This window comes from Oncorhynchus gorbuscha, linkage group LG05 (assembly GCF_021184085.1).
Source record: "Oncorhynchus gorbuscha isolate QuinsamMale2020 ecotype Even-year linkage group LG05, OgorEven_v1.0, whole genome shotgun sequence".
Classification (NCBI taxonomy): Eukaryota; Metazoa; Chordata; class Actinopteri; order Salmoniformes; family Salmonidae; genus Oncorhynchus; species Oncorhynchus gorbuscha.
Genome location: NC_060177.1, coordinates 5,746,507 through 5,772,570, shown reverse-complemented (window position 1 = coordinate 5,772,570; position 26,064 = coordinate 5,746,507). Strand labels below are relative to the sequence as shown.

The 26,064-nt window shown below is 46.5% G+C and overlaps 2 protein-coding genes across 4 annotated transcripts in view; one reads left to right on the top strand and one right to left on the bottom strand.

Moving 5' to 3' along the window:
- The first annotated feature begins 5,876 nt into the window (after nt 1–5,876).
- LOC124035464 (nuclear receptor ROR-alpha A-like) overlaps nt 5,877–26,064 on the top strand; it is a 380,116-nt gene continuing 359,928 nt past the window's right edge. For all 3 annotated transcript variants that reach the window (XM_046348917.1, XM_046348918.1, XM_046348916.1), the window contains exon 1: nt 5,877–6,110. In XM_046348917.1, coding sequence (XP_046204873.1) covers nt 5,939–6,110 — 172 coding nt within the window. In that variant the 5' untranslated portion in view covers nt 5,877–5,938. The remainder of the gene's footprint in view (nt 6,111–26,064) is intronic.
- On the bottom strand, nt 23,025–24,746 carry LOC124035468 (hatching enzyme 1.2-like). Its single transcript, XM_046348923.1, has 2 exons — nt 24,223–24,746; nt 23,025–23,762 (listed from the first exon to the last, which is right to left on the bottom strand). Exons 1-2 carry the CDS (start codon nt 24,444–24,446, stop codon nt 23,186–23,188), a joined length of 801 nt encoding a protein of 266 aa, XP_046204879.1. The 5' UTR covers nt 24,447–24,746; the 3' UTR covers nt 23,025–23,185.

Below are 26,064 nucleotides of genomic sequence, written 5' to 3'. Positions count from 1 at the left end.
AGTGATGCCTCTAGCCCTGAGATGCAGTACCTTAGACCACTGTGATACAGCCTGGAATGGAACCAGGGTCTGTAGTACCTTAGACCACTGTGATACAGCCTGGAATCTAACCAGGGTCTGTAGTGACGCCTCTAGCACTGAGATGCAGCGCCTTAGACCGCTGTGATACAGCCTGGAATTGAACCAGGGTCTGCAGTATCTTAGACCACTGCGCCACTCGGGATACCCTGATTGAAGTGGATTTAGGAGACATCAATAAGTGATTTATAGCTTTCACCTGGATTCACCTGGTCAGTCTGTCACGGTGATGTTCCTAATGTTTTGTACACTCGGTGGATTATCAAACAAATATTTAAATATTTTTTATGAAGAAAAAAAACAATTCTTATAAGTCAGAACAATGAGATTTAGCAGGCAGTGTTTCCACAGCATTTAAAATCTGGAGAAGCCATCTCTTGCACAAGGCCATCACAAGGCATGATGACTGAGAGTTTTACACTCAGTTGAGGGTTTTCCAGACCGAACTGTGAACTAAAGAAAAACCTCCTCCCAGGTTGGTATCCAGGCTTGTCTCCTGGACTGTAGTACCCTGCCTTGGTTAGAGAGATGGATTACAGTACACTACACCAAGAGGTCTATACAGGCTTTAGAAGGTTCTAGAGAGATAGATTACAGTACACTACACCAAGAGGTCTATGCAGTCTATAGAGAGAGATAGATTACAGTGCACTACACCAAGAGGTCTATACAGGCTTTAGGTTATAGAGAGATAGATTACAGTACACTACACCAAGAGGTCTATGCAGTCTATAGAGAGAGATAGATTACAGTACACTACACCAAGAGGTCTATACAGGCTTTAGAAGGTTCTAGAGATAGATTACAGTACACTACACCAAGAGGTCTATACAGGCTTTAGAAGGTTCTAGATATAGATTACAGTACACTACACCAAGAGGTCTATGTAGGCTTTAGAAGGTTCTAGATATAGATTACAGTACACTACACCAAGAGGTCTATGTAGGCTTTAGGTTAGAGATATAGATTACAGTACACTACACCAAGAGGTCTATGTAGGCTTTAGGTTAGAGATATAGATTACAGTACACTACACCAAGAGGTCTATGTAGGCTTTAGAAGGTTCTAGATATAGATTACAGTACACTACACCAAGAGGTCTATACAGGCTTTAGGTTAGAGAGATAGATTACAGTACACTATACAAAGAGGTCCATACAGGCTTTAGCAGGTTCTAGAGAGATAGATTACAGTACACTACACCAAGAGGTCCATGAAGTTAGTCAACATTGTCTACTAGACACACTAACTAGGGAAGTTAGTCAACCACACACTAACTAGGGAAGTTAGTCAACCACATACTAACTAGGGAAGTTAGTCAACCACATACTAACTAGGGAAGTTAGTCAACCACATACTAACTAGGGAAGTTAGTCAACATGGTCTACTAGACACACTAACTACTGAAGTTACAGTCATAGTAAGGTGTTTTAAATGTAGAGATCCAAGACCTCAGTGTTCCGTGATGTCACATGGAGCAGCAAGACCTCAGTGTTCCGTGATGTCACATGGAGCAGCAAGACCTCAGTGTTCCGTGATGTCACATGGAGCAGCAAGACCTCAGTGTTCCGTGATGTCACATGGAGCAGCAAGACCTCAGTGTTCCGTGATGTCACATGGAGCAGCAAGACCTCAGTGTTCCGTGATGTCACATGGAGCAGCAAGACCTCAGTGTTCCGTGATGTCACATGGAGCAGCAAGACCTCAGTGTTCCGTGATGTCACATGGAGCAGCAAGACCTCAGTGTTCCGTGATGTCACGTGGAGCAGCAAGACCTCAGTGTTCCGTGATGTCACGTGGAGCAGCATGGACCTCAGTGTTCCGTGATGTCATGTGGAGCAGCATGGACCTCAGTGTTCTGTGATGTCATGTCGAGCAGCAAGACCTCAGTGTTCCGTGATGTCACGTGGAGCAGCATGGACCTCAGTGTTCCGTGATGTCACGTGGAGCAGCAAGACCTCAGTGTTCCGTGATGTCACGTGGAGCAGCATGGACCTCAGTGTTCCGTGATGTCACGTGGAGCAGCATGGACCTCAGTGTTCCGTGATGTCACGTGGAGCAGCAAGACCTCAGTGTTCCGTGATGTCACGTGGTACAGCATGGACCTCAGTGTTCCGTGATGTCACATGGAGCAGCAAGACCTCAGTGTTCCGTGATGTCACGTGGAGCAGCATGGACCTCAGTGTTCCGTGATGTCACGTGGAGCAGCAAGACCTCAGTGTTCCGTGATGTCACGTGGAGCAGCATGGACCTCAGTGTTCCGTGATGTCACGTGGAGCAGCAAGACCTCAGTGTTCCGTGATGTCACGTGGAGCAGCATGGACCTCAGTGTTCCGTGATGTCACGTGGAGCAGCAAGACCTCAGTGTTCCGTGATGTCACGTGGAGCAGCATGGACCTCAGTGTTCCGTGATGTCACGTGGAGCAGCATGGACCTCAGTGTTCCGTGATGTCACGTGGAGCAGCATGGACCTCAGTGTTCCGTGATGTCACGTGGAGCAGCATGGACCTCAGTGTTCCGTGATGTCACGTGGAGCAGCATGGACCTCAGTGTTCCGTGATGTCACGTGGAGCAGCATGGACCTCAGTGTTCCGTGATGTCACGTGGAGCAGCATGGACCTCAGTGTTCCGTGATGTCACGTGGAGCAGCATGGAACACTGAATACGTCCCAAATAGCACCCTAGTGCCCTAATATAGTGGTACGACCCGTAGGGGACAAGGGGTGCCGTTTGGGACAGCGCTGTCTCTGTTCAGCCCAGAGTGGAGTCAGACACCAGAGGGGGCACGAGGATCCTATTTAACACCCTGCGGGTTATAACCATAACAGGAATCTCTGATATTTACCTCCAACTAATTGAAATGATGAAATGTAACGCAATAGGAGACGAAGCACTTCCATGTTTACCGGTTTTCAGACGAGGAATGAGACGTACCGAGGACGATGAGAAAGGAGAAAGGAATACGGTCATTCTGTATTAATTGACTGTATTATTAATTGACTGTATTATTAATTGACTGTATTATTAATTATACAGAATTGTAATGTGTCTGTGTGTAGCTGGTGTAGACGAGTCAGGCGCAGGACAGCAGATATGACTAATGTACAGCAATTTTACTCAACAATCATCACAAGACTCGTCGATAAATCCAAGGCCACAATAACGGACCGCAATACAATAAACAATCACTCACACACAAACAAATGGGGAACAGATAATGATGAACATGTCATTGGGGGAAATGAAACCAGGTGTGTAAGACAAGACAAAACAAATGGACAATGAAAAGTGGATCGGAGATGGCTAGAAGGCCGGAGACGTCGACCGCCGAACACCGCCCGAACAAGGAGAGGGACCGACTTCGGTGAAGTCGTGTTAATATCCCCCCCTTGATGCACGGCTCCAGCAGTGCACCGACACCAACCTCGGGGATGACCCGGAGGACGAGGCGCAGGGCGATCCGATCTGACTGGGACTGTTCTCTACAGGCTGACTGGGACTGTTCTCTACAGGCTGACTGGGACTGTTCTCTATAGGCTGACTGGGACTGTTCTCTACAGGCTGACTGGGACTGTTCTCTACAGGCTGACTGGGACTGTTCTCTACATGCTGACTGGGACTGTTCTCTACAGGCTGGCTGGGACTGTTCTCTACATGCTGACTGGGACTGTTCTCTACAGGCTGACTGGGACTGTTCTCTACAGGCTGGCTGGGACTGTTCTCTACATGCTGACTGGGACTGTTCTCTACAGGCTGGCTGTTCTCTACATGCTGACTGGGACTGTTCTCTACAGGCTGGCTGTTCTCTACATGCTGACTGGGACTGTTCTCTACAGGCTGACTGGGACTGTTCTCTACAGGCTGACTGGGACTGTTCTCTACAGGCTGACTGGGACTGTTCTCTACAGGCTGGCTGGGACTGTTCTCTACAGGCTAACTGGGACTGTTCTCTACAGGGTGACTGTTCTCTACATGCTGACTGTTCTCTACTGGCTGACTGGGACTGTTCTCTACTGGCTGACTGGGACTGTTCTCTACAGGCTGACTGTTCTCTACAGGCTGACTGTTCTCTACAAGCTGACTAGGACTGTTTTCTACAGGCTGACTGGGACTGTTCTCTACAGGCTGGCTGGGACTGTTCTCTACAGGCTAACTGGGACTGTTCTCTACAGGGTGACTGTTCTCTACATGCTGACTGTTCTCTACTGGCTGACTGGGACTGTTCTCTACTGGCTGACTGGGACTGTTCTCTACAGGCGGACTGTTCTCTACAGGCTGACTGTTCTCTACAAGCTGACTAGGACTGTTTTCTACAGGCTGACTGGGACTGTTCTCTAGAGGCTGGCTGGGACTGTTCTCTACAGGGTGACTGTTCTCTACATGCTGACTGTTCTCTACAAGCTGACTAGGACTGTTTTCTACAGGCTGACTGGGACTGTTCTCTACAGGCTGACTGGGACTGCTCTCTACAGGCTGACTGGGTCTGCTCTCTACAGGCTGACTGGGACTGTTCTCTACAGGGTGACTGGGACTGTTCTCTACAGGCTGACTGGGACTGCTCTCTACAGGCTGACTGTTCTCTACAGGCTGACTGTTCTCTACAAGCTGACTAGGACTGTTTTCTACAGGCTGACTGGGACTGTTCTCTACAGGCTGACTGGGACTGCTCTCTACAGGCTGACTGGGTCTGCTCTCTACAGGCTGACTGGGACTGTTCTCTACAGGGTGACTGTCATCTACATGCTGACTGTTCTCTACTGGCTGACTGGGACTGTTCTCTACAGGCTGACTGTTCTCTACTGGCTGACTGTTCTCTACTGGCTGACTGGGACTGTTATCTACATGCTGACTGTTCTCTACTGGCTGACTGGGACTGTTCTCTACATGCTGACTGTTCTCTACTGGCTGACTGGGACTGTTCTCTACATGCTGACTGTTCTCTACTGGCTGACTGGGACTGTTCTCTACATGCTGACTGTTCTCTACAGGGTGACTGGGACTGTTCTCTACATGCTGACTGTTCTCTACAGGGTGACTGGGACTGTTCTCTACATGCTGACTGTTCTCTACTGGCTGACTGGGACTGTTCTCTACATGCTGACTGTTCTCTACAGGGTGACTGGGACTGTTCTCTACATGCTGACTGTTCTCTACTGGCTGACTGGGACTGTTCTCTACATGCTGACTGTTCTCTACTGGCTGACTGGGACTGTTCTCTACATGCTGACTGTTCTCTACTGGCTGACTGTTCTCTACTGGCTGACTGGGACTGTTCTCTACAGGGTGACTGTCATCTACATGCTGACTGTTCTCTACTGGCTGACTGGGACTGCTCTCTACAGGCTGACTGGGACTGTTCTCTACTGGCTGACTGGGACTGTTCTCTACATGCTGACTGTTCTCTACTGGCTGACTGTTCTCTACTGGCTGACTGGGACTGTTCTCTACAGGGTGACTGTTATCTACATGCTGACTGTTCTCTACAGGGTGACTGTCATCTACATGCTGACTGTTCTCTACTGGCTGACTGGGACTGTTCTCTACAGTGTGACTGTCATCTACATGCTGACTGTTCTCTACAGGGTGACTGGGGCTGTTCTCTACAGGGTGACTGTTCTCTACAGGGTGACTGTTCTCTACAAGGTGACTGGGGCTGCTGTCTTCAGCGCTGCATGTGGACAACCACATCTGTACACCCTGCTTTGCACGAAGACAGTAGCGCACCAACACATTGCACTAATTCCAGCCTTCGGTAAATTAGCTTGACATGCTTTTTACAGCTCGTTATTATTTGACTAGTTACGTTATATATTTCGTCGATAGTAGCTACGCCTCGTTCACATTTATCAATAGGATAGTTATGGAGATTTATATGGAGTCCTCACCGGACCCTGCTTCCAGTGACGCGGGAAACAGCGTCTCTAAACCGGCTACTCCAGTCATGGACACCCCGGTGAATCTGGAGACCCTCCAAACGGACCACCACCACCAAACCCCTGGTAGAGGACAGAGTCGTTCCGGCTCCAACAAAGGTAAATAACTCATATTTAGATTTAGTACCGCGTGAGAATGATTTATTAATTTTTTTTTTTTACAAAATGCTGTGAAATCTGTTGAAAATAGAAGAGAGGGTGGAAGGGCAACTTCAAAGTGCTTTCCTCTTGACTTGAAGGGGACTGAGAGCTCGGTTTCGCTATAGACGGTTCTTCTTTCTCTGTTCCGTTCTTTTAGCAGAAACGTTCATGGTTTATTGTATTCGATAACAATGAGACAACATTTAACAAGAAAAAGCATATACGATTGACAGATTTCCCGATCACTTGTTATTAGCCACGATGTATGGCTATAAAGATGCTTAGTTCGCCTCGCAAGCTCGCGCTGACATTCTGCTTGGAATATCCTTGCAAACAGTGACATGCATTCCTTCAGTGATACAATGTAACTTAAAAAAAAGACTCGTGAAGTTGAAACCAGGTTTCACATTACTGACGGTCACACTGTCAAACTCCACACTCAGTCCCTTACTGTGGCGTTACTTCAGTCTCACTAAGTGGATCATTCTTATCCGTGGGTTGTATATCCCCCCCCCCTCATTGTGAGTATTTGTATTGTATTTAAATATGAAATAATATTGTTGTTTTTCTTACAATACAGACAGTATACAGCCACACACCCACCCCCCCGTTCTTGCTGTTACGCAGCGAATTCAAGTTCGCTTCCAGTGGACATAATATGTTTAATGTTGACATAACGTTGGGGTTATTTATGTATTGTAGGTTATGTGTCAACACTTCATATATCATGTCAAAATCCTCGTTTCTATTGCCTGGCCGTTGACTTACTACAGTCAGCTGGTTCAGAGCAGATAGGTGTTATGTAACAACCTTGACTGCGACTGAAAATCACACACACAGAAAGAGAGAGAGAGGGTGAGAGAGACAGAGAGAGAGAGAGAGACACAGAGAGAGAGAGAGAGAGTGAGACAGAGAGAGAGAGAGAGAGAGAGAGAGAGAGAGAGAGAGAGAGAGAGAGAGAGAGAGAGAGAGAGAGAGAGAGAGAGAGAGAGAGAGAGAGAGTGAGAGAGAGAGAGAGAGAGAGAGAGAGAGAGAGAGAGAGAGAGAGAGAGAGAGAGAGAGAGAGATATATCTATTCCCGCTTGCTTTGTCAATGTCAACATGTGTTTCCCATGTCAGTACATCCCGTTGAGAATTGAATTGAGGGAGAAAGGTCTCCCAGGGCTGTCTGTCTGCTGTAGATGTTTAGGAACCAGTTTATTATGATCCTCTATAGTGGCTCTTACTGCACGACGTTTTGTCTCTTTAAGAATTGTGATACATAATATAGGATTTTCTAACCAGCGGTGCAGCCACAAGGAAATATCCGAGAGATTGTAACGTGTGTGTGGCCGTGTAAAAAGCACCAGCATGGTTAGTTGTATTATGTAACAAGGTTTCACAGATATTCGGGCAGGATGCCAGAACTCAAGACAGAGACTGTTGACAAGGTTTTGAGTTGGCAGCGTCTAAGAAGTGGTCTCACCTAACCTGCTAACCCACATTTCCACGGGTTTAGACTACATTCTGAGAACATTATAGACAAGCATCTTGATTGAGGGACATTTCTTCTTTATATCGTCTCTGCACACCTTCTACTTTCTTCTTCTGTATCAAATCAGAAACCTACATTGTTCGTGGTGGTACGTGCTGTAGATACGATCGTGGTTCATGTGTGAAGTTAGTTATATTTCTACCAACTTTATTATGGCGACGTATTCCCTCTATATTCTATGTCAGACTGTATTGGAATTAAATGTTACACCACAAAGCAGAACACTGACAAAATTAAAGCTCAGTCCTGAGTTTAAAATAAATAATAATAATTCCACTTGGACATCTGCTGCTTATAGCTTCTATAGAGGCTTTCCAATTCAATCGCTCAATTTCAAGTTGCACATTTTCCCTGCCGTCCCAGAGAGGCCAAGCTGGGTTAATGAATGAACTTGAAGCGAAAGTAAACACTACTATCTAGACCTGTGCCTGTACTGTACAAGCAGGTGCAACCAAAATAATGCAGCCGACACTACGTTCTCAACAGTAGTAGTACTGTATAGGATAACATGTAGTATGTACTATATTCTCAACAGTAGTAGTACTGTATTGGATAACATGTAGTATGTACTATATTCTCAACAGTAGTAGTACTGTATTGGATAACATGTAGTATGTACTATATTCTCAACAGTAGTAGTACTGTATTGGATAACATGTAGTATGTACTATATTCTCAACAGTAGTAGTACTGTATTGGATAACATGTAGTATGTACTATATTCTCAACAGTAGTAGTACTGTATTGGATAACATGTAGTATGTACTATATTCTCAACAGTAGTAGTACTGTATTGGATAACATGTAGTATGTACTATATTCTCAACAGTAGTAGTACTGTATTGGATAACATGTAGTATGTACTATATTCTCAACAGGGTAGTACTGTATTGGATAACATGTAGTATGTACTATATTCTCAACAGTAGTAGTACTGTATTGGATAACATGTAGTATGTACTATATTCTCAACAGTAGTAGTACTGTATTGGATAACATGTAGTATGTACTATATTCTCAACAGTAGTAGTACTGTATTGGATAACATGTAGTATGTACTATATTCTCAACAGTAGTAGTACTGTATTGGATAACATGTAGTATGTACTATATTCTCAACAGTAGTAGTACTGTATTGGATAACATGTAGTATGTACTATATTCTCAACAGTAGTAGTACTGTATTGGATAACATGTAGTATGTACTATATTCTCAACAGTAGTAGTACTGTATTGGATAACATGTAGTATGTACTATATTCTCAACAGTAGTAGTACTGTATTGGATAACATGTAGTATGTACTATATTCTCAACAGTAGTAGTACTGTATTGGATAACATGTAGTATGTACTATATTCTCAACAGTAGTAGTACTGTATTGGACAGCAGTAGTTCGACAGTATCTACTACAGTAGTAGTACTGTATTGGACAGCAGTAGTTCGACAGTATCTACTACAGTAGTAGTACTGTATTGGACAGCAGTAGTTCGACAGTATCTACTACAGTAGTAGTACTGTATTGGACAGCAGTAGTTCGACAGTATCTACTACAGTAGTAGTACTGTATTGGACAGCAGTAGTTCGACAGTATCTACTACAGTAGTAGTACTGTATTGGACAGCAGTAGTTCGACAGTATCTACTACAGTAGTAGTACTGTATTGGACAGCAGTAGTTCGACAGTATCTACTACAGTTTTCTATATTTGAGTTTCCTTTAAATTCCTGAAACATCTTCCTGTTTGGCCTGGCTCATATTTGGCCTGGTCCCAGATTTGGCCTGGTCCCAGGTTTGGCCTGGCTCCAGATTTGGCCTGGCTCATATTTGGCCTGGTCCCAGATTTGTTTGTTTTTTGTCCAACTGCTATGGTTGCTTTCATGTTTGGCAAGACATCCCAAACAGAGATCTGTGACCAGACATTGTAAATTGTCAGCCTCAGTCAGATAGCTATCTATAAATGGGAGCTGGCGAGAGAGCTGGGGGTGTATTCATTAGGAACCATACAGAAAACATACCTTTAATTATTTCAATAGAAATGTAACAATTACGCTGCTAAACTTTTTGATTGATGTTTACACAACACTGACATACTGTAGTGAGTGAAACCACGGTGGTTCTAGGGACGGGAACGAGTGAGTACTGGATTTACATATGTTTACACAACACTGACACAAGATGGATGGGACTGTGTGATTGGTAACTAATGGACCGAGACAGGGTCGGGTTAAAGCTGTAGTTAACCCAATGTAGGTAGTGCAGAAGAGTACAGCCCTCTCCTAGTCAGGCCGGTAGTCAGGCTGGTGCAGTGGTCGGTGTAAAGCCCTCTCCTAGTCAGGCTGGTGCAGTGGTAGGTGTAAAGCCCTCTCCTAGTCAGGCTGGTGCAGTGGTAGGTGTAAAGCCCTCTCCTAGTCAGGCTGGTGCAGTGGTAGGTGTAAAGCCCTCTCCTAGTCAGGCTGGTGCAGTGGTCGGTGTAAAGCCCTCTCCTAGTCAGGCTGGTGCAGTGGTCGGTGTAAAGCCCTCTCCTAGTCAGGCTGGTGCAGTGGTAGGTGTAAAGCCCTCTCCTAGTCAGGCTGGTGCAGTGGTATGTATAAAGCCCTCTCCTAGTCAGGCTGGTGCAGTGGTATGTATAAAGCCCTCTCCTAGTCAGGCTGGTGCAGTGGTAGGTGTAAAGCCCTCTCCTAGTCAGGCTGGTGCAGTGGTAGGTGTAAAGCCCTCTCCTAGTCAGGCTGGTGCAGTGGTAGGTGTAAAGCCCTCTCCTAGTCAGGCTGGTGCAGTGGTAGGTGTAAAGCCCTCTCCTAGTCAGGCTGGTGCAGTGGTAGGTGTAAAGCCCTCTCCTAGTCAGGCTGGTGCAGTGGTCGGTGTAAAGCCCTCTCCTAGTCAGGCTGGTGCAGTGGTCGGTGTAAAGCCCTCTCCTAGTCAGGCTGGTGGTAACACTGGTGCAGTGCAGGCAGGGGTCGGTCTGAAGCCCTCTCCTAGTCAGGCTGGTGCAGTGGTCGGTGTAAAGCCCTCTCCTAGTCAGGCTGGTGCAGTGGTAGGTGTAAAGCCCTCTCCTAGTCAGGCTGGTGCAGTGGTAGGTGTAAAGCCCTCTCCTAGTCAGGCTGGTGCAGTGGTAGGTGTAAAGCCCTCTCCTAGTCAGGCTGGTGCAGTGGTAGGTGTAAAGCCCTCTCCTAGTCAGGCTGATGGACTGTAGTCTCTCTGGCCAGACTCATGGAGCATTGTGTCGAGAGACTATCTGGACTGTGGTGTCGTGTTCTCCAGGGATTATGTGCAACACTGTAACTAAAGAAGACACCTGTCCTGCCTGCAGATAGAAAGCTGTCTCTCTGTCCTGCCTGCAGATAGAAAGCTGTGTCTCTGTCCTGCCTGCAGATAGAAAGCTGTGTCTCTGCCCTGCCTGCAGATAGAAAGCTGTGTCTCTGTCCTGCCTGCAGATAGAAAGCGGTGTCTCTGTCCTGCCTGCAGAGAGAAAGCTGTGTCTCTGCCCTGCCTGCAGAGAGAAAGCTGTGTCTCTGTCTCTGTCCAGCCTGCAGATAGAAAGCTGTGTCTCTGTCTCTGTCCTGCCTGCACATAGGGAGCTGTCTCTCTGTCTCGCTGGCCTGCCTGAGTAGCCATGTCTTGATTGAGTGCACATAGCCTAGTTTTTTCATTTAGAAAATGATTAAATATAGCTTGAGACCTTCAGTAAAAGTTTAGATGCAGTTGTTGCCACATAGTGACAGTAAAAGTTGTTTGCTGTACTTGGTGTGCTTGGTACATGGTGACCTTGTTTATACTTCAAACTGGGTGATGATGTTCTGTACCTTCTACAGTAGAGTCCCAACTGAGAACTGGTTTTAGTGTTCTGGGTCACAATTATTTTGGGCTGCAGTGAAACCCCTCAGTGGGCTGGCTGGCTTGGAAGGCCCAAACCTCACTGGTGACAGGGGCTGGTTCCGTGGTTTGATATGAAATCAAATCAAATCAAATTTATTTATATAGCCCTTCGTACATCAGCTGATATCTCAAAGTGCTGTACAGAAACCCAGCCTAAAACCCCAAACAGCAAGCAATGCAGGTGTAGAAGCACGGTGGCTAGGAAAAACTCCCTAGAAAGGCCAAAACCTAGGAAGAAACCTAGAGAGGAACCAGGCTATGTGGGGTGGTCAGTCCTCTTCTGGCTGTGCCGGGTGGAGATTATAACAGAACATGGCCAAGATGTTCAAATGTTCATAAATGACCAGCATGGTCGAATAATAATAAGGCAGAACAGTTGAAACTGGAGCAGCAGCACAGTCAGGTGGACTGGGGACAGCAAGGAGTCATCATGTCAGGTAGTCCCGGGGCATGGTCCTAGGGCTCAGGTCCTCCGAGAGAGAGAAAGAAAGAGAGAATTAGAGAAAGCATATGTGGGGTGGCCAGTCCTCTTCTGGCTGTGCCGGGTGGAGATTATAACAGAACATGGCCAAGATGTTCAAATGTTCATAAATGACCAGCATGGTCGAATAATAATAAGGCAGAACAGTTGAAACTGGAGCAGCAGCATGGCCAGGTGGACTGGGGACAGCAAGGAGTCATCATGTCAGGTAGTCCTGGGGCATGGTCCTAGGGCTCAGGTCCTCCGAGAGAGACATTTAACATTTAAGTCATTTAGCAGACGCTCTTATCCAGAGCGACTTACAAATTGGTGCAGTCACCTTATGACATCCAGTGGAACAGCCACTTTACAATAGTGCGTCTAAATCTTTTAAGGGGGGGGGTAGAAGGATTACTTTATCCTATCCTAGGTATTCTTTAAAGAGGTGGGGTTTCAGGTGTCTCCGGAAGGTGGTGATTGACTCCGCTGTCCTGGCGTCGTGAGGGAGTTTGTTCCACCATTGGGGGGCCAGAGCAGCGAACAGTTTTGACTGGGCTGAGCGGGAACTGTACTTCCTCAGTGGTAGGGAGGCGAGCAGGCTAGAGGTGGATGAACGCAGTGCCCTTGTTTGGGTGTAGGGCCTGATCAGAGCCTGGAGGTACTGAGGTGCCGTTCCCCTCACAGCTCCGTAGGCAAGCACCATGGTCTTGTAGCGGATGCGAGCTTCAACTGGAAGCCAGTGGAGAGAGCGGAGGAGCGGGGTGACGTGAGAGAACTTGGGAAGGTTGAACACCAGACGGGCTGCGGCGTTCTGGATGAGTTGTAGGGGTTTAATGGCACAGGCAGGGAGCCCAGCCAACAGCGAGTTGCAGTAATCCAGACGGGAGATGACAAGTGCCTGGATAAGGACCTGCGCCGCTTCCTGTGTGAGGCAGGGTCGTACTCTGCGGATGTTGTAGAGCATGAACCTACAGGAACGGGACACCGCCTTGATGTTAGTTGAGAACGACAGGGTGTTGTCCAGGATCACGCCAAGGTTCTTAGCGCTCTGGGAGGAGGACACAATGGAGTTGTCAACCGTGATGGCGAGATCATGGAACGGGCAGTCCTTCCCCGGGAGGAAGAGCAGCTCCGTCTTGCCAAGGTTCAGCTTGAGGTGGTGATCCGTCATCCACACTGATATGTCTGCCAGACATGCAGAGATGCGATTCGCCACCTGGTCATCAGAAGGGGGAAAGGAGAAGATTAATTGTGTGTCGTCTGCATAGCAATGATAGGAGAGACCATGTGAGGTTATGACAGAGCCAAGTGACTTGGTATATAGCGAGAATAGGAGAGGGCCTAGAACAGAGCCCTGGGGGACACCAGTGGTGAGAGCGCGTGGTGAGGAGACAGATTCTCGCCATGCCACCTGGTAGGAGCGACCTGTCAGGTAGGACGCAATCCAAGCGTGGGCCGCGCCGGAGATGCCCAACTCGGAGAGGGTGGAGAGGAGGATCTGATGGTTCACAGTATCGAAGGCAGCCGATAGGTCTAGAAGGATGAGAGCAGAGGAGAGAGAGTTAGCTTTAGCAGTGCGGAGCGCCTCCGTGATACAGAGAAGAGCAGTCTCAGTTGAATGACTAGTCTTGAAACCTGACTGATTTGGATCAAGAAGGTCATTCTGAGAGAGATAGCGGGAGAGCTGGCAAAGGACGGCACGTTCAAGAGTTTTGGAGAGAAAAGAAAGAAGGGATACTGGTCTGTAGTTGTTGACATCGGAGGGATCGAGTGTAGGTTTTTTCAGAAGGGGTGCAACTCTCGCTCTCTTGAAGACGGAAGGGACGTAGCCAGCGGTCAGGGATGAGTTGATGAGCGAGGTGAGGTAAGGGAGAAGGTCTCCGGAAATGGTCTGGAGAAGAGAGGAGGGGATGGGGTCAAGCGGGCAGGTTGTTGGGCGGCCGGCCGTCACTAGACGCGAGATTTCATCTGAGAGAGAGGGGAGAAAGAGGTCAGAGCACAGGGTAGGGCAGTGTGAGCAGAACCAGCGGTGTCGTTTGACTTAGCCAACGAGGATCGGATGTCGTCGACCTTCTTTTCAAAATGGTTGACGAAGTCATCTGCAGAGAGGGAGGAGGGGGGAGGAGGATTCAGGGGGGAGGAGAAGGTGGCAAAGAGCTTCCTAGGGTTAGAGGCAGATGCTTGGAATTTAGAGTGGTAGAAAGTGGCTTTAGCAGCAGAGACAGAGGAGGAAAATGTAGAGAGGAGGGAGTGAAAGGATGCCAGGTCCGCAGGGAGGCGAGTTTTCCTCCATTTCCGCTCGGCTGCCCGGAGCCCTGTTCTGTGAGCTCGCAATGAGTCATCGAGCCACGGAGCGGGAGGGGAGGACCGAGCCGGCCTGGAGGATAGGGGACATAGAGAGTCAAAGGATGTAGAGAGGGAGGAGAGGAGGGTTGAGGAGGCAGAATCAGGAGATAGGTTGGAGAAGGTTTGAGCAGAGGGAAGAGATGATAGGATGGAAGAGGAGAGAGTAGCGGGGGAGAGAGAGCGAAGGTTGGGACGGCGCGATACCATCCGAGTAGGGGCAGTGTGGGAGGTGTTGGATGAGAGCGAGAGGGAAAAGGATACAAGGTAGTGGTCGGAGACTTGGAGGGGAGTTCCAATGAGGTTAGTGGAAGAACAGCATCTAGTAAAGATGAGGTTGAGCGTATTGCCTGCCTTGTGAGTAGGGGGGGAAGGTGAGAGGGTGAGGTCAAAAGAGGAGAGGAGTGGAAAGAAGGAGGCAGAGAGGAATGAGTCAAAGGTAGACGTGGGGAGGTTAAAGTCGCCCAGAACTGTGAGAGGTGAGCCGTCCTCAGGAAAGGAGCTTATCAAGGCATCAAGCTCATTGATGAACTCTCCGAGGGAACCTGGAGGGCGATAAATGATAAGAATGTTAAGCTTGAAAGGGCTGGTAACTGTGACAGCATGGAATTCAAAGGAGGCGATAGACAGATGGGTAAGGGGAGAAAGAGAGAATGACCACTTGGGAGAGATGAGGATCCCGGCGCCACCACCCCGCTGACCAGAAGTTTTCGGGGTGTGCGAGAACACGTGGGCGGACGAAGAGAGAGCAGTAGGAGTAGCAGTGTTGTCTGTGGTGATCCATGTTTCTGTCAGTGCCAAGAAGTCGAGGGACTGGAGGGAGGCATAGGCTGAGATGAACTCTGCCTTGTTGGCCGCAGATCGGCAGTTCCAGAGGCTACCGGAGACCTGGAACTCCACGTGGGTCGTGCGCGCTGGGACCACCAGATTAGGGTGGCCGCGGCCACGCGGTGTGGAGCGTTTGTATGGTCTGTGCAGAGAGGAGAGAACAGGGATAGACAGACACATAGTTGACAGGCTACAGATGAGGCTACGCTAATGCAAAGGAGATTGGAATGACAAGTGGACTACACGTCTCGAATGTTCAGAAAGTTAAGCTTACGTAGCAAGAATCTTATTGACTAAAATGATTAAAATGATACAGTACTGCTGAAGTAGGCTAGCTGGCAGTGGGTGCGTTGTTGACACTACACTAATCAAGTCGTTCCGTTGTGTGTAATAGTTTCGACAGTGCTTCTATTCGGGGGCTAGCTGGCTAGCTAGCAGTGTTGTTTACGTTACGTTGCGTTAAAAGAACGACAATAGCTGGCTAGCTAACCTAGAAAGTCACTCTAGACTACACAATTATCTTTGATACAAAGACGGCTATGTAGCTAGCTATGTAGCTAGCTACGATCAAACAAATCAAACCGTTGTACTGTAATGAAATGAAATGAAAATGTGATACTACCTGTGAATGCGACTGGGTTGTTGAGTTCTATTCAGAAGACGTTGGCTAGCTGTTGGCTAGCTGTTGGCTAGCTGTTGGCTAGCTAGCAGAGTCTCCTACGTTAAGGACGACAAATAGCTGGCTCGGTAAATTAAGATAATCACTCTAAGACTACACAATTATCTTGGATACGAAGACAGCAAAGACAGCTATGTAGCTAGCTAACACTACACTAATCAAGTCGTTCAGTTGAGTGTAATAGTTCTACAGTGCAGCTACTCGGTGGATGTTAGCTGCTGGGCAGAGCAGTGAAAACTACGTTAGGACGGCGAAATACGATAATTACGCAATTATCTTTGATACAAGCATTTCGCTACACTACAAGCATTTCGCTACACTCGCATTTAACATCTGCTAACCATGTGTATGTGACAAATAAAATTGGTTTTGATTTGATTTGATTACAAAGACGGCTATGTAGCTAGCTAAGAAGAAATTGCTAAGATTAGACAAATCAAACCGTTGTTCTATAATGAAATGTAATGAAATATAATGAAAAAGTTATACTACCTGCGGAGCGAAGTGCCGATGCGACCGCTCGCTCCAACCCGAATCAAATGTTATTGGTCACAAACACGTGTTTAGCAGATGTCATTGTGGGTTTAGCGAAATGCTTGTGCTTCCTCTGACGAGTGCATTAATATCTAACAATATATCTAACAATTACACAACATATTCACCAATACACATATCTAGTAAAGGAATGGAATCAAGAATATAAAAATCTATGGACGAGCAATGCCAGATTGTTATAGAATAAGATACAGTAGGATAGTGTAGGATACAGTATATACATAGGAGAGATGGGTAACGCAAGATATTTTGACGTTATTAAAGTGACTGGTGTTCCATTTATTAAAGTGGCCAGTGATTTCAAGTCTATGTATATAGGCAGCAGCCTCTAATGTGCTAGTGATGGCTATTTAACAGTCTGATGTCTCTCGGTCCCAGCTTTGATGTACCTGTACTGACCTCATCTTCTGGATGATAGAGGGGTGAACAGGCAGTGACTCGGGTGGTTGTTGTCCTGGATGGCAGGTAATTTCCCCCCGTGATTCTTAAAGCAGGCCGCGTCACCCTCTGGAGAGCCCTGCAGGTGCAGGTGGTGCAGTTGCCGTACCAGGCTGTGATACAGCCTGGTACGACAGAATGCTCTCGATTGTGCGCCTGTAAAAGTTTGTGAGGGTTTAAGGTGACAAGTCAAATTTCCTTAGCCTCCTGAGGTTGAAGAGGTGCTGTTATGCCTTCCTCACCACGCTATCTGTGACAGTTTCCTGGCACCACACTCCCAGAGCCTTCTCCTCCTCCCTGTAGGCTATCTCATCATTGTTGGTAATCAAGCCTACTGCTGTTGTGTCATCTGCGAACTTGAGGATTGAGTTGGAGGTCATGGGTGAGCAGGGAGTACAGGAGGGGACTGAGCACGCACCCTTGTGGGGCCCCAGTGTTGATGATCAGCGAAGTGAAGGTTTTCTTTCCTACCTTCACCACCTGGTGATGGCCCGTCAGGAAGTCCAGGACCCAATTGCACAGGACCGGGGTTCAGTCCCAGGGCCTCAAGCTTAATGATCAACTTGGAGGGTACTATGGTGTTGAATGCTGAGCGATAGTAAATGACCAGCATTCTTACATATGTATTCCTCTTGTCTAGATGGGTCTTTAGAAATCGTTTCAGGCGCATGTGCATTTCTTGTTTACCTTTTATATTGACAACGTTATTGTCCGGTTGAAATATTAGAGATCATTTAGGCTAAAAAACAACCTGAGGATTGAATATAGACATCGTTTGACATGTTTCAGTTGGTAGAGCATGGCGCTTGTAACGCCAGGGTAGTGGGTTCGATCCCCGGGACCACCCATACGTAGAATGTATGCACACATGACTGTAAGTCGCTTTGGATAAAAGCGTCTGCTAAATGGCATATATTATTATTATTATTATTTCTATGAACTTTACGGATACAATTGAGATTTTTTTGTCTGATTGTTTTGACTGAGTTTGAGCCTGTGGATTACTGGAGAAATCTCGCTAACAAAACAGAGGTTTTTGGATATAAAGAGACTTCATGGAACAAAAGGAACATTTATTGAGTAAATGAATGTCTTCTGATTGCCACCATATGAAGATCATCAAAGGTAAGGGATTCATTTTATCTCTCTTTCTCAGTTTTGTAACGCTTCTGCTTGGCTGGTTACCGTTTATAATAATTTTTCAACTGGGCTATGTTCTGGGCTAGGTATGTTCTGGGCTAGGTATGTTCTGGGCTAGGTATGTTCTGGGTTAGGTATGTTCTGGGCTAGGTATGTTCTGGGTTAGGTATGTTCTGGGCTAGGTATGTTCTGGGCTAGGTATGTTCTGGGCTAGGTATGTTCTGGGCTAGGTATGTTCTGGGTTAGGTATGTTCTGGGCTAGGTTGTTCTGGGCTAGGTATGTTCTGGGCTAGGTATGTTCTGGGCTAGGTATGCTTTCGCCGAAAAGCATCTTATAAATATGACACTGTGGTTGGTTTAACAAGAAGTTAATCTTTAAACCTATGTAAAATATGTTTTGTTTCCTGAATTTGTAGAATGATCATTTCTGTAATTGAATTTGGCGCTTTGCAACCTCACTGGATGTTGGCCAGATGGCCAGATGTCCCACATACCCTAGAGAGGTTAATAAGTGCATCGACAACGTCATCTCCAGTGACCCGTGCGTACATTTCCAAACCAGAAGCCATTGATTAGAGACAACATCCGCACTGAGCTAAATGCTAGAGCTGCCGCTTTCTAGGACCGGGACACTAGTTTTTATTGACAAGCTGAATGTACTGAGCTGTCTGTTTTTAAAATACTAGCACACATCTCGGACAACAATGCATACCCCACAAGACATGCCCCAGAGGTCTCTTCACAGTCCCCAATTCCAGAAAAGATTATGGGAGGCGCACAGTACTACATAGAGCCATGACTACATGGAACTCTATTCCACATCAGGTAACTAATGCAAGCAGTAGAATCAGATTTAAAAAGCAGGTAAAAATACACCTTATGGAACAACAGGGACTGTGAAGAGTTTCAGAAATAGAGGGTCCAGATTGTCAAGCCCAGCTGATTTGTACGGGTCCAGGTTTTGCAGCTCTTTCAGAACATCTGCTATCTGGATTTGGGTAAAAGGAGGACCTGGAGAGGCTTGGGCGAGTAGCTGAGGGGGGGGGGGCTGTTAGCCGAGGTTGGAGTAGCCAGGAGGAAGGCATGGCCAGCCGTTGAGAAATGCTTGTTGAAGTTTTCGATAATCAAGGATTTATCGGTGGTGACCGTGTTACCTAGCCTCAGTGCAGTGGGCAGCTGGGAGGAGGTGCTCTTGTTCTCCATGGACTTCACAGTGTCCCAGAACCTTTTGGAGTTGGAGCTACAGGATGCAAATTTCTGCCTGAAGAAGCTGAACTTAGCTTTCCTGACTGACTGCCTGTATTGGTTCCTGACTTCCCTGAACAGTTGCACATCGCGGGGACTATTCGATGCTATTGCAGTCCGCCACAGGATGTTTTTGTGCTGGTCGAGGGCAGTCAGGTCTGGAGTGAACCAAGGGCTATATCTGTTCTTAGTTCTGCATTTTTTGAACGGAGCATGCTTATCTAAAATGGTGAGGAAGTTACTTTTAAAGAATGACCAGGCATCCTCAACTGACGGGATGAGGTCAATATCCTTCCAGGATACCTGGGCCAGGTTGATTAGAAAGGCCTGCTCGTAGAAGTGTTTTAGGGAGCGTTTGACAGTGCTGAGGGATGGTCGTTTGACTGCGGATCCGTAGCGGATACAGGCAATGAGGCATGATCGCTGAGATCCTAGTTGAAGACAGCGGAGCTGTATTTGGAGAGCCGGTGGGTCAGGATGACGTCAATGAGGGTGCCCTTGTTTACAGATTTAGGGTTGTACCTGGTGGGTTCCTTGATGATTTGTGTGAGATTGAGGGCATCTAGCTTAGATTGTAGGACTGCCGGGGTGTTAAGCATATCCCAGTTTAGGTCACCTAACATAACTAACTCTGAAGCTAGATGGGGGGCGATCAATTCACAAATGGTGTCCAGGGCACAGCTTGGAGCTGAGGGGGGTCGGTAGCAGGCGGCAACAGTTATAGTTTGGTATGGAAATCTCAGAATTTTTTGTGGCCTTCCTGAGCCAGGATTCAGACACGGCAAGGACATCAGGGTTAGCAGAATGTGCTAAAGCAGTGAGTAAAACAAACTTAGGTAGGAGACTTCTGATGTTGACATGCATGAAACCAAGGCTTTTTCGATCACAGAAGTCAACAAATGAGGGTGCCTGGGGACATGCAGGGCCTGGGTTTACCTCCACATCACCCGCAGAACAGAGGAGGAGTAGTATGAGGGTGTGGCTGAAGGCTGTCAAAACTGGTCGCCTAGAGCGTTGGGGACAAAGAATAAAAGGAGCAGATTTCTGGGCGTGGTAGAATATATTCAGGGCATAATGCGCAGACAGGGGTATGGTGGGGTGCGGGTACAGCGGAGTTAAGCCCAGGCACTGGGTGATGATAAGAGAGGTTGTATCTCTGGACATGCTGGTTGTAATGGGTGAGGTCACCGCATGTGTGGGAGGTGGGACAAAGGAGGTATCAGGGGTATGAAGAGTGGAACTAGGGGCTCCATAGTAAACAAAAACAATGATAACTAACCTGAACAACAGTATACAAGGCATATTGACATTTGAGAGAGACATACAGCGAGGCATACAGTAATCACAGGTGTTGAATTGGGAGAGCTAGCTAAAACAGTAGGTGAGACAACAACAGCTAATCAGCTAGCACAACAACAGCAGGTAAAATGGCGTTGACTAGGCAGAGAGGGTCGGATTAACTACACACAGAGACTGAGTGCGGCTGGGGCCGACAGATAAAATATAAACAAGCAGAATGGAGTACCGTGATTAATGGACAGTCCAGCAGGCATCAGCTATGTAGCCAAGTGATCAGAGTGTCCAGGGGGCAGCGGTGGATGGGACAGGGAAGCTAGACTGGCGAGTATTATCCAGGCTAAAAAAACTGGCTGGCTGTGCAGAAGGTAAAAGCCGCTAGCAGTGGCTAACAATGACTAAATAGCTTGTAGCTAGTTAGCTGGTTAGCTTCTGGAGATTCTTGAATGTGTTCTAAAAATTAAAAATAATAGCGATTCCGTATCACATTGGGTGAGGCAGGTTACCGGAAGGTATAATCAAATAAAAAATCGAAAAGAGATTGAAAGTAAATATGGGTCCAGTGAGTGGTTGGGCTGGCTGGGGACGCGGCGAAACAGACAGTTAGCAGACCTGTGCTAACAAGCTAACAGTTAGCAGACCGAGGCTAAAAAAGCTAGCAGTTAGCAGGCCGGGCTAAACAAGCTAGCAGTTAGCAGACCGGGGCTAAAAAAGCTAGCAGTTAGCAGGCCGGGGCTAAACAAGCTAGCAGTTAGCAGACCGGGGCTAAAAAAGCTAGCAGTTAGCAGGCCGAATTAGCAGGCAAGCAAATAGAAAGGGAGTTAGAGTCGCGTTGTTCGAACTGGCGAGAGCTTTCCGAGCTAATGGAAACCGTGGATTGATGGCAGCATTCACGTGAAACTGAAAACGAACCACTGCTTTTAATCAGGGCAAGGTGCCCGGAAATATGACCGAATACAAACAGTGTAGCTATTCCCTCCGCAAGGCAATCAAACAAGCTAAGCGTCAGTATAGAGACAAAGTAGAATCTCGATTCAACGGCTCAGACACAAGAGGTATGTGGCAAGGGGGCCGAATACTTTCGCAAGGCACTGTATACAAGGGACACGACACGACAAGACGTCTGACTGCTACGCCATCTTGGAACAATGGATTAAGGATTACAAAGGGAAACCCAGCCACGAGCTGCCCAGTGACACAAGCCTACCAGATGTGCTAAATGCATGCTACGTTTGCTCTGAGCCGAGCAACACTGAGCCATGCGTGAGAGCACCAGCTGTTCTGGATGACTTTGTGATCATGTTTTCCTAGCCGATGTGACCTTTTTAAAGAGTTGAACGTTCACAAAGCCCACAGGGTCAGATGGATTACCAGGACGTGTTCTCCGAGCACTGACAAGTGTATTCACTGACATTTTCAACCTCTCCCTGACCCAGTCTGTAATACCTACATGTTTCAAGCAGACCACCATAGTCTCTGTGCACAAGAACGCCAAGGTAACCTATTTAAATGATCATCACCCCGTAGCACTCACATCTGTAGCTATCAAATTCTTTGAATGTCTGGGCATGACACCCATTAACACAATCATCCCAGAAACCCTAGACCCAGTCCAATTTGCATACCGCCCCAACAGATCCACAGATGACACCAACTCTATTGCACTCCACACTGCCCTTTCCCACCTGGACAAACGGAACACCTACGTAACAATGCTGTTCATTGACTACAGCTCAGCGTTCAACACTGTAGTGACCTCCAAGATCCAAGATACATAGAGAGATGTCAGCATGTCTGCAGAACGTTTTGGTTTGTTAGTCTATCTTGTTATGTGATAAGATTCAATGCACAGCATTTTAAAACATTTTGAGGAGAAACCTGTATTTTTTGGGGGGACATGTGACTCCACTTTGAAGTGATGATTTTAGCAGACCAGACCAGTTACATCTACAGTATAAATCTTAACAAGAAAATACCGTGTGGTTGATTTTTATTTCTGCTTTGTTGTCAGATTCCCAGAGCAGATATTTATGTTGTCCTCTGTCTGCCTCCTTCATTCTCTTCCAAAAATAATTATTATCTTTCATGCCATTGTAGTTGTGGATATTCCTAGTGTCTTATTGTGTTCAGGTGAGAGAAATGATGTCATTGTAGTTGTGACAGAAGTGATGTAACTCTAGTGCTGATTGGAGGAAGAATGTCTTGGATCAGGACAGACATGGAGGACTTGTGCCCAGTCTGTTAACTCTCTCTCTCTCTCTCTCTCTCTCTCTCTCTCTCTCTCTCTCTCTCTCTCTCTCTCTCTCTCTCTCTCTCTCTCTCTCTCTCTCTCTCTCTCTCTCTCTCTCTCTCTCTCTCTCTCTCTCTCTCTTCACACAGACACAGACACACAGACACACAGACACTAGAAAACACTAGAAATACACAATAGCATCTGCTTTCAATCTTGTTTATTTTAGATAATTAATTAAGTCATATGATTAAAATAATTAGAGAACTACACAACTACAGCAATGATCATTTTTTAAAGTTACAACTCAACAATGATTTTAAATCAATAAGGTAACATGATATATGTCAGACTTGACTTCCTTCATCTGGTCTTTTCCAGACTTTTCTCCTGTGACTTGATGTCTTCCTCTCAGCAGCCGTAGAGTCTGTTGATCCTCAGGATGTCTGTGGTGGACAACCCCTGTCTCTGGCCGATGGGCACGTTGGGGTTGGGGATGGGGGTGATGGTGTCCATCCCGTTGACAGAGAAGGCTGTTTTTCCATAGTGCATGACAGAGCTGTAGTCATAGGGAGTGTTCAGGTTGTTGGTGTTTGATCTATCAAAGTTAAAGGCATTGTTAGAGTCGATGTTACTCCAGTTGATGGTGACGTACTCGTCACGGTCGCTCCTGGTTTGTTCGTGTTGGAAGCCCAGAGCGTGGAGAGTCTCGTGCTGAATGATACCGAAGTAAACGCAGCCGTCCATTTGGAGAGAGACCGTCTGTTGGCCTCCCATTCTCCCAAGAGAGGACCAGCACCCGTCTCTGGGCTCGTAGCTGATGAAGTCAACCTGATTCTGCCAAGGCACGAAGCGAATGCAGGTCTGGGAAGTGAAGGCCCGGAGGGCGTTTTCAATGCCCTGCTTGTCAGAGGAACTGAAGCTACTGCTCACTGTGTAGGGCACTTCAACCAGTCCGTTGGAGCCTTTGTTCCAGAAGCACCCTGCACTGTAAAATAACATTCAGCTGGTTAGTCAATTATATTAGACAATTATTTTGACCTAAAAAAAATATATTTGTTATCTCTACTTCAATATAATTAGTACTTTACTCTACTTCACTCGTTTAACCAACCTGAAATGTAAATATATCAACATAAGATGCACGTAAAAACAACAATTTACTAACTTTAAGTTCTAGCAACAACTTTGACACCTGGCTCTGTTTTTAGAGGATTGTGGGTAATTCCACATTCTTTTGACTTCATAATGCTACTTTCTACACAATGTTTGTATGCAGGTTTTAACGAAGCGAAGTATATTTTGTGATCATGCAACTTTCTGAAACACTAAAAGTGAAGTATATTAAACATGAAAATACCTCGTGTTGGAAATACTAAATAAGCTGATGCAGATAGTTTTAAAAGCAGAATTCGCACAATATTGTTTTCAGTGTGTGTTGGTTGTACCTATAGCAAATCATGGCGTTTCTGGTTGTTGGTGCCACCATGTCCCCCTCCAACAGGAACTGACTGGAGCCGTTATTAGTGGTCAGAATTCTCTCAGTGATGTCTACAGCCTCAGGGTTGTCTGTTAGGATCTCTGGTCCACTTCCATCCTCCATGAGAGGGTTGGCCTGAGAGAGGCCCAGCAGCAGCAGCAGCAGCAGGGTGAGAGAGGGGCTTTGCTCCATCTTCAGTGTGTGGAGAGGAGAGACTGGATGGCTCCTTGGATCTGACAGTGGAGATACTCTAGATGGCTTCTTGGTCCTGGAGATGCTTTGGAGAGTCTTGATGTGTGATTCTGTCTGGTCAGTCCTGGGCTTTTTATACAGTCCTCCTCAGGTGTGTCCGCTGGAGGATTCTGGGTTGGGGTCCATGTTGTTAGTCCTAAATAAACCTCTGAAGGGAGGGCTCCACCACCACACCTACAGTTTCAACATGGTTTTAATCCATACGGGTCCATTTACACCTGGCCATGCCTACTCAACAAATAGGTCACACACTAATGTAATGACAGTTGACTCTACTACAATGATGTGCTGAGGAACGTGTCAGATTGAGCAGGCCACTGGTTAAATATTGTCACATTTGCCATTTCCTGTTTGACAAATGCTATAGAACAGGGAAAGAAGTTGTTCAGACAAACTCATCGTTTTAATATTTGTCTGGAAATATGAATGAAATGTATTGTAAGAATTGTGTTTGTTATAGATTGTGGTAGTTGTGCCTGTATAGCTTAGTGTGTTTGTTATAGATTGTGGTAGTTGTGCCTGTATAGCTTAGTGTGTTTGTTATAGATTGTGGTAGTTGTGCCTGTATAGCTTAGTGTGTTTGTTATAGATTGTGGTAGTTGTGCCTGTATAGCTTAGTGTGTTTGTTATAGATTGTGGTAGTTGTGCCTGTATAGCTTAGTGTGTTTGTTATAGATTGTGGTAGTTGTGCCTGTATAGATAAGACCTGCATTAGTGAAAAATGGCTAAATAACAAAGACCTCCAAAGTCATCATTGGCATCCTGGTTTAAATCCCTGAGCGGTTTCCTTCCTCTCTGGCAACTGAGTTATGAGGGACGACTGTATCTTTGTAGTGACTGGGTGTATTGATACACCATCCAAAGTAGAATTAATAACTTCACCATGATCAAAGGGAAATTCAATGTCTGCTTTTTAAAATGTTTTACCCATCTACCAATAGATCAAATCAAATGTTATTGGTCACAAACACGCGTTTAGCAGATGTCATTGTGGGTTTAGCGAAATGCTTGTGCTTCCTCTGACGAGTGCATTAATATCTAACAATATATCTAACAATTACACAACATATTCACCAATACAGTTTTGATGATCAGCGAAATGAAGTTGTTGTTTCCTACCTTCACCACCTGAGGGAGGCCCGTCAGGAAGTCCAGGACCCAATTGCACAGGACCGGGGTTCAGTCCCAGGGCCTCAAGCTTAATGATCAACTTGGAGGGTACTATGGTGTTGAATGCCGAGCTATAATCAATGACCAGCTTGTCATGTTTGTCATTTATTGTCATGTCTTGTCCCTGTGCTCCCCATGCTATTCGTTTCCCTCTGCTGGTCTTGTTTGGTTCTATCCCTCTCTCTCCCCCTCCCTCTCTCACTCTCTCGCTCTCTCTTCTCTCTGTCGTTCCGTTCCTGCTCCCAGCTGTTCCTATTCCCCTAATCATCATTTAGTCTTCCCACACCTGTTCCCGATCCTTTCCCCTGATTAGAGTCCCTATTTATTCCTTTGTGATCCGTTCCTGTTCCGTCGGTTCCTTGTATTGTATTCACCATGCCGTGATTGC